We start from the raw sequence: 13,443 nt of genomic DNA, 5'->3' as shown, positions 1-13,443 counted from the left end.
TAAAATATTTAAAAATCTTCTTCTCAAAAACCTATTAACCATAAAACCTGAAACTTGTGTGGTAGCATCCTCAGGTAGTGAAGATTCAATTGTGTGGAAGCATTCTCAGGTAGTGATGATTCAATTGTGGTCAAATCATGATCCTTAGAGGTAAGGTTGGGGAACAATGGGGGGTCAAATTTTTACATCTGATATATAGAGAAAAAATCTTCTGAAAAACAATTGGCCAGCCTGGCTGTAACTTGTGTTGAAGCATCTTCAGGTAGTTTAGATTCAAGTTTGTTCAAATCATGATCCAAATGAGTAGGATGCTACCCATAAAAATGATTTTATTATGCCCATTGTTGCCCAGGTTAGTGATGTGACCCATGGGCCTCTTGTTACACTCAGTTACCCATCCCTGCCTTTCGAGAGGTCAGCTGTAGTTGACAATTAAGACATGATATATGCTATCTCTGTTTACTTGAATAATCTTTTAATTTAAGCACATAAAATAACCTTGACGTCTTTCTAAAGCTGTTATTTTCCTTTTGAGTAAGAATAATGATTTTTTAAAACTCGTACAAAAATCCATGTGCTAGCCATTAAATCCAGACAGGTAAGTATAGACAGATGAAAAAGAGCTAATATAGTAATGTTAATGGTTATCAAGGTGAATTTCATATTAAATATTTATCACATCATTTGTATCTAGATATTTCAAATTCATGCATTTTGTACTCTAGATTATGGGAACGCAAGGGCATTTTCTACACTATTCATGAATGCACTGTATTTTATATGATTGACATTGCTACATGTATGTGCCATGGATATTTACAAAGTGACTAAAAGATGAAAATATAAATCTATTATGGTCTTGAAATTAAAATTTCTTTTCTCTCTTAGCTAAAATTGTATACTCCATTGAATATACATGCAAGCTATTGATCTTCATTTGTATAACGTTAGATCTTTATATTGTATTAACAAAAACTCTGCCCTCTGAATATAATTATTAACGCTGTTGATAAAAATAAAGTTGCGGACACTGGGTCGGTGACACTTCGTGTATTTACAAAAAATCCTTGGACTTGCGGAGATGAATACAACGTACTGAGGTCAAATGTTTATTTATTAAATCTCGGCAACTTGGAGTAAGCGTAAAGAGGACATTGATTTTTTTCTTCCATATTCTCAGCTCTTCGGAGAAGTGCCGGAAATTCCCGATTACGTTCGTCCTTGACTTTTTGAAGTGTTGTGTTGATAAAATTTAGACGATGACAGGTGAGTACGCTCTATTTTTCAGTCTCCCATGTTTTCTGTAACAAACTATTAATGATAATTATTGACATTGGTAGGGGAGAATTGTCAGCTTATTTTCGGTTTATCACGATAAAGATGCTGATGCAAATTTTGCTGCAGAATTTGCGCATCGTATTGTCATCGTTGAAAATAACTGGAACACACTATCATGAAGCTACAGTTTAATTTGCATAAAAATTATATGAATATTTATTACTTTTATACTGCAGGACGTGCAATGATGAAAGATTAATTGATGGCTTAAATTTAGTGATGAGTTTCACCAGTACTACACATGATATTGTAGTACTCAGTGACGCCCTGTTAACGAACGTTCCTTTGCTATACTACTCGATTTTTTAAATTTTCATAATTGATATTGTTTAAAAGACTGACCTGACGAGTAATGGCGATTTTGAATGTTTGACAATTCGCAGGCAATCGTAGCATAAATCAAGACAGGGGCTGCTGTACAGACGCACATTTTGTATTAAAAGTGCTTAGCTGTTGGTAGCATTTTTATATTGCAAAACAAATGCTATACACCATTATTAGATTTTCCTCTGCGTGTGTATTTTTTATATTAGAATATAAAAATACCTTTTATAATTTCATGATACTTGAAGAAAATCAGAATATATGAGGTTTTAAATATGTTGGATATTAGATCTACGTGTATTTATGCCATATTACAACTTTATTTTCAATCAGTATGACCTGAAATCGAAGATTAGTTCGATTGGGAATAGTTTAACAGCAAAGTCAATACCCAACTCTCTAACATTGTACCTAGTTTTTTTAAATTATTCATAACAATTATACCTTCAAGTTCAAAGTAAATGATATAATATAGAAAATAATGATTAGATTGGTACTGAATGCATGTTGGAGGGGGGGGGGGGGGGTTAAAATGTTTTTCGAAAAAAAAATGCATGAATCAAATGTATAGAATGATTACATCCAAATTATGAAATGAAAGCTGCTACAGTATATTTATTTAGCACACATATGACCTATTTAAAATTGAGCGTCAAGTCAATTTGTAGCTGCACTGCGTAGAGCGGCAGGTACAGTGTACTTGTAAACGGTGCGATGTTATATTATTTGACAGTTACTGTACATTGTATTGTGCAAAGTCACGAATTTCAAATAGACCTCTCTTGAATCAATGTTTATAATTTTATTTACCCCGTTGAACTGCTTTGGGTGGAAAAATAGGCCATCAACTTAGTGTATAGATAACCGGTCAAAATTGTACCTTAATATCCATCTGGTATTTGACCGGTAGAAGGGGCTTAAATACGTGAATTCAGTCTCATGCAAGTCACCAAACCAATAAAGCACGTTTGATTTTATAGTTTAGTGTTTTGTGCTATTCTTTTTTATTTTCCAAGCAATCCTAATTAAGTGCTTTTAAACGCTCGCTCTGGAAAATTTATCGTTAGAAACCATTCCTTGTCTTTTACAGGGGTATACCGTTTTGCTCGTACGTATGTGGGGCCCGTGAGGGGCGTGATTCTGGACTGGAGCGGAACCACGGCGGACAAGTACGTCCTGGCTCCGGCGGTCGTCTTCTGCGAGGTGTTCCAGAAACACAAGGTCCCCATCTCTATGCAAGAGGCCAGGAAACCTATGGGACTACGGAAGGACCTGCACATCAAGTCAATCACAGAGGATCCGGAGGTTAGAGCAAGATGGACGAAGGTTTACGGAAAGGAGCCGAACCAAGGCGACGTTGACAACATGTTTAAGGACTTCGTGCCGATGCAGTTGGCCTGCCTCCGGACATATACGGACCTGATTCCGGGAACGGCCGATGCGGTCAACACGCTTAAAAAGGAATTCAAATGTAAAATCGGTAGCACCACGGGGTTTCTGCGTTCCATGGTCGATGTTCTGGTAGAAGATGCCAACAAGCAAGGATATTACCCGGATGTCACTGTTGCTGGGGACGAAGTAGCCCATGGCGCCAGACCAAAGCCATTCATGGTTTACAAGAACATGGACCTGCTGGACATTCACCCTATACAGTCCGTCGTTAAGGTAGACGATACTATAAGCGGGGTAGGTGAGGCGCTGGAGGCCGGCTGCTGGGGGGTAGGCGTGGCTCAATACAGCAACTACATGGGCGTCGACAGCCTGGAGGAGGCAGAGAAACTGACCGAAGAAGACGAGGCGATTCGTTGTCAAAAGAGCAGCGAAATGCTCCGACAAACAGGTGCACATTACGTCATAGACAGCATCAAAGACCTTCCAGAAGTAGTTGAAGACATCAACAGGAGACTGGCTCAAGGAGAGAGACCATAAACATTCTACTGGATAATGTTTTACGTTGTTTCTTTATTGTTGATACAAGAGACAGTGAAATTTATCTAATATGATTACGTCATTACAACCTGGTATCATTAAACAACTTAATAGACAATCGACGTCGCTTTCCGTTTTCTCATAACCAATCCCTTTTCCCATAGAGTGTAGCATATCCTCCCGTTTAAAATGTCCGTACGTGTCCGCTGAAATATGGATGTAGAATAGCATATCTTATAATAAGATACGTAATAGTTTATATAATACATTGTACTAGTATTAAAAAAAATAAAGGCAAATATCAAGAGGTAAAATATGGTTTTCTTCTCTTTTGACGGATGAAAAAAAGTAACTGAAAATTCGCAGTCATTACCCGAGACATGAATGCATACATTTTTTTTTTTTCAATAGAAACGCTCTTCGAACCTTTGGTATTCTTTGTACTGTTGGGACTAGGGATGACACCCCCGCGCGTAATGTCGTCCGAGGTCATTTTCAGCAGGTCTGGGCAAATTACGTCCTTTAAACTTGCTGGCAAAACTTGTATATCAGGACCAACTTTAAAAAAAAAAAAGGATTGTCAAAACGTTGCATCTGCAAATCTGAGTTTTGTCACGACAGATATGATACAGGAAGAACCAAGAGCAAAGTAAATATTGTTTTTAAAACCTACTTATCTCGCACCCAAAGTCGATCTTTTCTTCGCAGTGTTTGATTTTCCATATCATGTTGTCGGTCACTTCTGCATACATACACAGGTCGGTGGAGTTTGTTTTGTTGGCTGCCATGCCATCCAAAATATCCTTGGTCGGAGAATTGAAGTTATTGTATTCAATGGCCGTGCTGTTGAACCAGACCATCTCTTTGACGTTTGATGGGTCGTTAAAAATCCCTAACCATATTGTAGCGTGCTGGCTGAAATATCAAAAAGAACACTTGTACTTTAATATCAGATCTGCATGAATTCTTGAGGAAGGGAGCAAGTCTTTTTGTTTAAAAATATCAAATTTGCGAATATTTAAATCGCTGATAATTCGACACAAGAGTTTATTTTATTGGTAAAATTTAAGCTTTGCAAATATCAACTTTCTTGAGATTATGGGAACTGATTCCGATGTGTTAAATCCATAATTTTTGATGGTTGAATTAACTAGTGATTATGAGTACATTGCATTTGCAAACATAAAACATTTTTTATATCTAGTTGATATATGAACTCGCCTCTCTTTCAATGATTTGGACAGAAAAGTGTTAGTTGCAGAACTTCTTATGGACATCAGAGTCATTCCATACTTTCTGCAGCAGAAATGGGCCTCATCTCGAGTCATCAAGTAGTTCTTGAAAATGAAGTAGTTTGTCTGGGCTTTGAGAAGAAGGTTCCCATTACAATTGCATTAGATACTGCTTAGTTACTTGAATGCAACTTTACCATTAGATCTAAAACAAACCATTCCCCTTTTATTTAACTGATTTCTAAAAAGCACCCTTAACCGACAGAGAGGCTATTAGATAAAGGAGGTAACAGTAGCGTTCCAATACAGCGGGTGATTTTAGCAGATTCTTACTTTAGCTTATATTAGCAGTTGTGGATAGGTTTATTCCCATTTCGCCTTAACTGTGAAAGTTGGTATTCGCATTTATTCCCATTTCGCCTTAACTGTGAAAGTTGGTATTCGCATTTATTCCCATTTCGCCTTAACTGTGAAAGTTGGTATTCGCATTTATTCCCATTTCGCCTTAACTGTGAAAGTTGGTATTCGCATTTCGCCTAAGTAGGCTATAAGGTGAATTAAGACGAGGTGGGAGCTTATATAAACATATAATTGTGTAAATAATGTTTGTTATCTGAAATTGCTCGTTCTAAATAAAGTATAAATAAGTTTGTAAAAATGTACTGTAGAAAGAACTGATATAAATATGTGAAAAGTTTTATTATTCAAAATACTGGTATTTATCATTCACATGTTTTGCTAAGTTTGATCAACAATGGTATAAACATTTTGATATTTTAGTATAAGCAAGCTGATCAACTATAGGCAATTATAGGATACTTTGAATTCTGCTCACATCCTTTCCAACATTCTTTTATGTGCGTTTATTCACTTCTCTCTTTATCCTCTTCATTATTTACTTTGACTGGTACATTACACCATTTCTGTGAACTTTTGGCCATTGATATTACTTCATAATCCTCTTAGGAGGGAAATAAAGAATGCATGAATGAAGAATTGATTTAGCTCCACAACAAGAATGATTCATACAAATCGGCTATGAATTTACTATACAAGCGAGTTCTATTTCTGGCTTATTATTCTTATATTTAATTTCAAAATGAATCTTTTACATGTACTTTCCTATAATTTTTTTCGCTATTTATGGTATTAATGTTCACATTATTTGATTTTTCTTCATTTTTCCAATCTCATTATTTTCATCTGTGTTTTTAATTAATTAATTATCAAAACATCTCAAGTTCTGTTTTTACAGTTGTTTTATCAAGAAATTCCCACTTCGCCTTACTACTTTTTTACATGTATTTCACAGTTAAGGCGAAATGGGAACACACCTTGTGGATATAGTTTAGGTAACTATAAATACAATTCTTGTAAACGAAAAACGTCGTAAGATAATTTGTGTACCAAATTCAGTGCAATACCCTTTATAGAAAAGCAAATCTTTTTTAAATTCGCGGGGTTTTTTTAATACTTAAGACTCTACGTTTGATTTTTTTTAATTTTGTCTCATCTAGAATGAAAATGCGTTAAAACATCAACCTTATCTTTTTAACTTTCTTACATGTTTTAACTTGGAATCGTCACACAGAAAGTGAATTTGTACCGTTCTTACACTTGATTTCAAATCCCAGCATCATTTCGATACACATGATGATGTAGACTTCTACCCGCTGCCATGGATAAAACGGATTTCTAGCATCGCAACATCAAATCCCAGTATCTATTTTGACACCGATTTTCAACATGGTGCCAACATGGAAACTTTCACCAGTAAAGTTAATTGATGTTTTAAATCATACAACATAAGATATCTTTCATAGAACCAATTTAACAAGACCTTGGACTTTCAGTAGGATGTGACTATCTTTCTCTTGCATCAAAAGAAGTTGAAAATGACACATGCTTCAATTGAAAAATACACAGATTGCGTAGTCTTAGCTCAAAGACTAGACAATTATTGTTGATTTCAAAGAGTTATGGCTGATTGGCCAGCAATGAAATAGACAGGCCTACGTCACACTGCTGTTTGATACAACTACCCAGAGTCCAAGCTCCTATTTAAACGGTTCTTGTTATCCGCATCCCCTACACTTTGATAATCATGACATCAAATTAGCCTTCCCGAATTAAATCACTCTTACCCAGACTAGCACCGAATACCAAGACCATCTCCACATAGAGGTAGCTTATTATAAACATTTTTTTTTCCGCTCCGTTCTTTGTTACTGCATAGACTCTTGCTTGCCAGGGGTTTATATAACTGTCAGAAATATTATAATTATTCTAATTTTCTGCTCTACGTAAACAACAAGGGTGAATATGCGTTCTTGATTAATTAAAACACAGTTGTAGATATTGCGCACAATGGCAATCATTCTATGTTTTAGAGAAAGGGTCGATAAACTATAATTCGGGTTTTCAAATCGACCAACATGTTGAAGAAACCTCTATAGAAAATGGTCATACACCATGTGAATATGTATGTTTGAATCCTTCTATTGGTCACGAAAGAGCCATGTTATGACACAGGGGTTCTAGAGATCTTGGTGTGAGAACAACGATCGAGTTACTGTGCGCTGTTGCTAAAGTTAAAAATCAGCTTTTCTTCTTTATCTTGAATTATTCAAATAACCACACACAAAAAAAATTAAAGTGTAAGAATGATTTGCAAACACATTCCTTCCATTAAAAAGGATACAAAGGCTAAGTATTGCATGTTCTGATCGACAGTGACACTTTTATTAAAAACTGATGGATCCTGAATTTGTAGAATTGGTATTCAGTCAGTAGAAACACAGTGATGCATTCTATCGATGGTTTTTAATACAATGTGTGTTTAACATTGTGGTAACACTCAATGTATTTTCATAGTACCATTATGACAGTAATTTAACGATATGTTGTCTGTGGTTTGTGAGGCGATGAAGCTGATTTAGTTTGATTTCACCAGTACAGGACCCGATCCTTTACCTGGTATGTCATCAGGGCCCGGTTTTTCGAAAGGTGGTTAACTCTAACACCGTGTTAACTCTGTGTTAAACTCGGTGTTAAAGTTAACGAAATGGTTAAGTGTTTTTCGAAAGTGTGTTAGGGTTTAACCATGTGTTAACTCTGTGTTAACTTTAATCCACCCCCAGTACCTTGGTTAAGATTTAACACAGTGTTAAATTTAACCACCTTTCGAAAAACCGGGCCCAGTACAGTAAATCACGCTTATAACGAAGTGCCAGGGACGGACGATTTTACTTCGTTGTAAACGTAAAACAGTGAATAAACAAAAAGAGGAGGAAAATCACTTCAATATAAGCGTCAATTCATTATAAGCGTGTTCGCTATAAAGTCTTTTACTGTAAATGTGTCCTCTAGTATAGATTTAGACCAAGGACTTCTGTTTTCTGTTTGCGTTGTTTCTGAAGTTGTTCTAACACTATTTACGGAGCTTTACGTTGTAAGCTATTGATGTACTCAGTCGATGTACTTGACGTTGGTAAAATACTAGAGCACTAATTAAAATATGTCGATAATAAAGTAAAATATAATTTTCTGTTTGAGTATTCTCTGTACTTTGATGATTTTCTTTATTGGCTGCTAGCTTCTACGGGCTTAGTGACATCTTCGCTAGCCAAGGGTGACGATCCACGGTGTTTCTCTATTGAATAGAGAAACATCGTGGATCGTCATCCTTGGCTAGTGAAGATGGCTTACTGACTGCTGTTACTGCTGTTAATAGTAAACCTAGTAAGACACTTATGTGTTATGTTTGTATAGTACCTTATACTGTAACATATTATGTAACACTAGTAATAACTAATGAGATTCTAATTGCACGTCATATGTACTAGGCATTGTGGTGGTAACCCAAAAACTTTTGTGTACTTGTACACTTACTTACCGGTATTGAGACATTGGTGTTTTGTGTTTAAATTTTTTCTGATATTATAATGCATGATTATAGTGGAAAAACGTATTTACGTTAACTTATTTATTAACAATCTGCAGTGCTAAATTTGTAGTACCTGACATAGTGATAACACTAGTACACTAGTACTGAACATTGACGTAAACCTAGTAACACATCGGTTTACCCTGTTTACGGTTGTTGAGAATATGAAATCAAAGCGGGTGTCTGGTCACGTAAATATTCACAGGGGCCTCATTGTAACCCTCTGTCTGATTATGGAGTTTGATATCGGGCAATGTGACGCAAGATTCTGTGTTAATGTCCCCAGCTTACACATGGACGCCGCAAGCAAAATCTGGAATTTCCTACAAGTCAACGACAGACTGATAAAGGTTAGTATGTCGGCACGTCGTGGATATAAAAGGAAATGTACACTCATAATCCGTTATCTAAACCTGACTGTCCGAAAAACGCGCCTTGGTATACTTATTATGTTGATATGTGGGGCTTCGATTTTAGCATTTTTATTTTAGAATGAAAGTATGTTAAAACTTTCTGCCAACTAAAACACTGAATTCAACATTATGCTGGTATCATCAACACTAGTTAATGTGTTTTTGATCTCAATCCTTATTGCAGAAGTTTGAATTCTTTTATAGATTCATTAGTAATAGCTTATAGGGGGATGTGTAGGTTTCCTTGTACCTTTGGAAGAAAAATTCTAAAAAGTCCGTTAAGCAAAATGATTGAATTTAGAGTTTAAAATCAATCTACAAATTTTTAGGGGAAAAAAGCAAAAAATATTCTTCAAATAACCCCTATAAAGGTTATGTGTGAGGGGAAAACAACTCCAGGTAACGTGAACAATGGTTCGTATTTTTTCAATTTAGAAAAGTTCAATTAATTTGTAATTAGTTCACATTTGCCTTTGACACATCACCGTATCTGGTCATATCTTGCAGTTGACCTAATACCAGTTTTATGTTCCTGTTTTACATGTAATAAGATACATTTAAAGAAGGAATGTTTATACTCTACATGTATTGTGAAAAAAGTAAGTTTTATGAGAAATATAGGAGAAACATGTTCACATATGTTTGGCTTTACAGAGTGACGTTATAGTGGGTCTCGGGACTCATGACACTCGAGTCGCCATGGAAACAGCTATGCTGTGGTTTGAAGGATGGGGCGACGTCATCGTTTTCACGGGGCGATCAGGTAACCTTACGAAAGGTGAGTTACATTCTTTAATGATTACCAAGTCTGGGATTGTTTTTACTCATATAATTATTGTATAACAATTGCTTTTTCATTTCTACCAGGCCGATGGAACAGATCGGAGGCTGAAGTTTTTCGGGATATCGCAATATCGATGGGTGTGCCATCTTGTAAAATTTACATTGAAACCGAAAGTAGAAACACGGGTGAAAACATTCGTTTTACACATGACCTGCTGAAGAAAAGAAATAAAGTTCCACATCGTATAATACTGGTTCAGAAGCCCCACATGGGTAAGCGAACCGTGGCGACATTCTGGAAGCAGTGGCCTCAATCGAACACTCCCATCGTGTCTCTGGTTGTTAGAACTTTAAGGATAACTCTCGAACGTTACCCTAATAATGACGTAGGTGATTTGGGTGACGTAATATCTGTAATGATGGGATATCTACAGCGCCTACCTCTGTATCATAAACTCGGTTTCCAAACACATGTTCACATACCTTCTGATATTTGGGATTCGTTTTTGTTTCTGCAAAAAACTGGATTGTATAACTCTCATTTTATTTCATAACTAGGCATATAGTTTGAAGTATCTTCATATCATAAATGGTTTTCAATTCGGAAGATTTTTTCACACTTTCAGCTTTGCATCTTATACTTTTAATACAAACATATTTAAGTACAGTCAGAGTAACATATTTACTAAAATTATTATACACTTATATTCAATTCTACAGTGAAAATAATGCAACAATAAGTTAACTGTTCTACAATATTTGATACATGAACATTGTACACCATTGCCAATGAACAATTTCTCGTTACACGAGATTTTGCCTTCGTGCAGTCGTTACTAGATTTTAATTTTTATATTGATAGACAATATAAAAACTATATAAACACTTTAATAAATGTAGATATAATTATATTAATCATAATTTATTCTTTGTATATATCGTGGGAAAAAGTGATTAAACTGTCCGTCCAGCCTACTGTACGAGTTCATTTGTCATCTCTATATTTTCGGAACATATTATCACTCCCCTGGGTCCAGTTGGTCTTGAAAGTCACTTATACTCTTGGGTAAAGGGTGTGCAGTGACTCTGAGCACGTTTTCAGTTGTTGTTTTTTTTTTTATCAAAGGAGAAGGTAAAAAAAAATCTATCTGTGTAATTTTCCCTTCCTTTGGTCTATTTCGGCGAGTAACTCCTTCCTTAGCGTGATAATAGCAAAACTCACTATTTTTTTTTACCATATGTAAGTTACACCAACTCTAGTTTATTTGCGAATGTTCCATAAAATTGACGGTTCTTGTTAGGTGCCATCTCAAAATACAGGTATATACATTTACTATAGGATAGGAAATTGTCATTTCCTCAATTTGCTCTAGGTTTTAATAAATACGACAATAGCGATTTTCCTCAAATTGTAATATGTGATTAGTTATATCATTTCCTACCTTACATGTAAAAAATATTAAATTGTACCGTCAGATTTTTAGTGGGTGCCATCTCAAAATATTAATGTACGCCAAATTCTGCTAAATGTATTTGGATTTTGGAGTATTATAAATGTTAGAACCATTTTAACAGGAGCTTGAACTTTGGGTAGTTGGTGTCAAACAGCAATGTGAAGTAGGCCTGTCTTTTACATTGAAGGCCGCTCAGCCATTGCTCTTTGAAATCAACAAGATTTGTCTGGCTTTTGAGCTAAGACTACACAATCGATGTATATTTCGCTTGAAACCAGCGTCATTTTAACTTGTTTTTACGCAAGAAATAGGTAGTTATGTTCTACTGGAAGTCCAAGGTCTTATTAAAATGGTCCTAATTAGTATAATGGATTCATTCAAAACTTAAGAAAAATATCCCCAATGATTGCATTATTCTGTGTAAGGAATTTTCAAAGAAAGTTAGCGCACAAGATTGTAAGTTTGAAGGAATCATCGACTCGATTTGGGATTTAAATGTCTATAACCTCGAAAGGCTCTGTACAGGTTTCAACATAAATATATTATGTTGAGAGTCGAAGTACATGGCTATTCCGGTTATTAAAAAAACTCACAAGCTTTCAAAAAATGGCAATGAGAGGTAAACCGATAACTGGTTATATTGGAAATGTTAAAGCAAGCATATTTTCATTAAGTTATATTGTGTATATTCTAAAAAACTAGTAATAAGAAAAGAAAATAGCGTTCGTGTAGCATATCTAGAAATCAATAACGACAAATTAAAATATACCGGTATATTATAATTCAACATTATGTTATAGTAACAAACATTTAAAACAAAAAAGTTTCATTCAAAGAAAAAAAAAGACCACCAGTTGGATTTTAACCCAAAACACTGCATGTTTGTATTCACTAATCCAGGACGAAACCACTGAGCCATGCGAGACTTGTCAATATGCTCTATAAAGTACTGTTTGAAACAACAATGTCATATTAATGGACTATCTTTACACGTTTTAAATTTGTGGAGAGAAGACCCAGAGACAACAAAGCCATTTAAAAACAGTTGTAAATAAGTAGGATTCTGCATGAATTGCATCGTGTTACTATATATATTTAGACACATGCATATTATGATAAAACAAAACCTTTTGCATTACAAATATTTTTCCACTCATTCCACATCCAACAGAAACCAAATAACGGTTATAATTCGAAAAATGTTCAAAATTTTCACTCTCCTTGTGCGCCCAGATTCCTGCCGAATGTACTTCTTAAGCGCCCATATCTTTGTAATATTTGACTAAAAATTGTGTTTTAAAAATTTTTGGAATGGTAAAAATTACAAAAGCCCCAACAGGACTCGAACTTGATCATGACTCACAGGTTCGTAGTTAACGCTCCAACCCATTGCGCTACGTCGGTAGACAGCAAGTTTGGGGAAATTTTGAGAGAAAAAATATAAAATTATACTTGTTTTTATTGTTTATTCCCATAGAAAGTACGTTGCAATATGGAGGTGTCTCATACCACCATAAACGTGACCACTGAAGTGTTCATTGGTCCGCTAGATACGTAGCATCGTTTTTGAAAGGGCTAGATATACAAAAAGTTTGACCAAATAATGGAAAGATACCAAATCACTTTATAGAAAAAAATTCTTATCGAGGAGAAAAAAAAAGACCACCAGTTGGATTTTAACCCAAAACACTGCATGTTTGTATTCACTAATCCAGGACGAAACCACTGAGCCATGCGAGACTTGTCAATATGCTCTATAAAGTACTGTTTGAAACAACAATGTCATATTAATGGACTATCTTTACACGTTTTAAATTTGTGGAGAGAAGACCCAGAGACAACAAAGCCATTTAAAAACAGTTGTAAATAAGTAGGATTCTGCATGAATTGCATCGTGTTACTATATATATTTAGACACATGCATATTATGATAAAACAAAACCTTTTGCATTACAAATATTTTTCCACTCATTCCACATCCAACAGAAACCAAATAACGGTTATAATTCGAAAAATGTTCAAAA

At 35.2% G+C, this 13,443-nt stretch overlaps 3 protein-coding genes across 4 annotated transcripts; 2 read left to right on the top strand and 1 right to left on the bottom strand.

Annotated features, from left to right (window-relative positions):
- Window positions 1-581: 581 nt before the first annotated feature.
- LOC128155141 (phosphonoacetaldehyde hydrolase-like) lies at window positions 582-3,711 on the top strand. 2 transcript variants are annotated; one of them, XM_052816709.1, is made up of 3 exons: window positions 582-598; window positions 1,181-1,266; window positions 2,753-3,711. In XM_052816709.1, the coding sequence occupies exons 2-3, from the start codon at window positions 1,260-1,262 to the stop codon at window positions 3,589-3,591; spliced, it is 846 nt and encodes a 281-aa protein (XP_052672669.1). In that variant the 5' UTR covers window positions 582-598; window positions 1,181-1,259; the 3' UTR covers window positions 3,592-3,711. The 2 variants fall into 2 exon arrangements, with proteins under 2 accessions (XP_052672669.1, XP_052672668.1); XM_052816708.1 differs by lacking the exon at window positions 582-598 and having other exon boundaries at window positions 1,083-1,266.
- LOC128155142 (uncharacterized) lies at window positions 3,625-4,514 on the bottom strand. The gene is made up of 3 exons (XM_052816711.1): window positions 4,265-4,514; window positions 4,018-4,149; window positions 3,625-3,797 (listed from the first exon to the last, which is right to left on the bottom strand). Exons 1-3 carry the CDS (start codon window positions 4,449-4,451, stop codon window positions 3,625-3,627), a joined length of 492 nt encoding a protein of 163 aa, XP_052672671.1. The 5' UTR covers window positions 4,452-4,514.
- A 4,349-nt stretch (window positions 4,515-8,863) lies between these two features.
- Window positions 8,864-10,956, top strand: LOC128156396 (uncharacterized protein SCO4629-like). Its single transcript, XM_052818508.1, has 3 exons — window positions 8,864-9,119; window positions 9,837-9,960; window positions 10,050-10,956. Exons 1-3 carry the CDS (start codon window positions 8,934-8,936, stop codon window positions 10,517-10,519), a joined length of 780 nt encoding a protein of 259 aa, XP_052674468.1. The 5' UTR covers window positions 8,864-8,933; the 3' UTR covers window positions 10,520-10,956.
- Window positions 10,957-13,443: the final 2,487 nt, after the last annotated feature.

This window comes from Crassostrea angulata, chromosome 7, assembly GCF_025612915.1.
Source record: "Crassostrea angulata isolate pt1a10 chromosome 7, ASM2561291v2, whole genome shotgun sequence".
In the NCBI taxonomy this organism is placed as follows: Eukaryota; Metazoa; Mollusca; class Bivalvia; order Ostreida; family Ostreidae; genus Magallana; species Magallana angulata.
The sequence above is the reverse complement of the archived record's forward strand: the minus strand, read 5'-3'. Positions and strand labels throughout refer to the sequence as shown.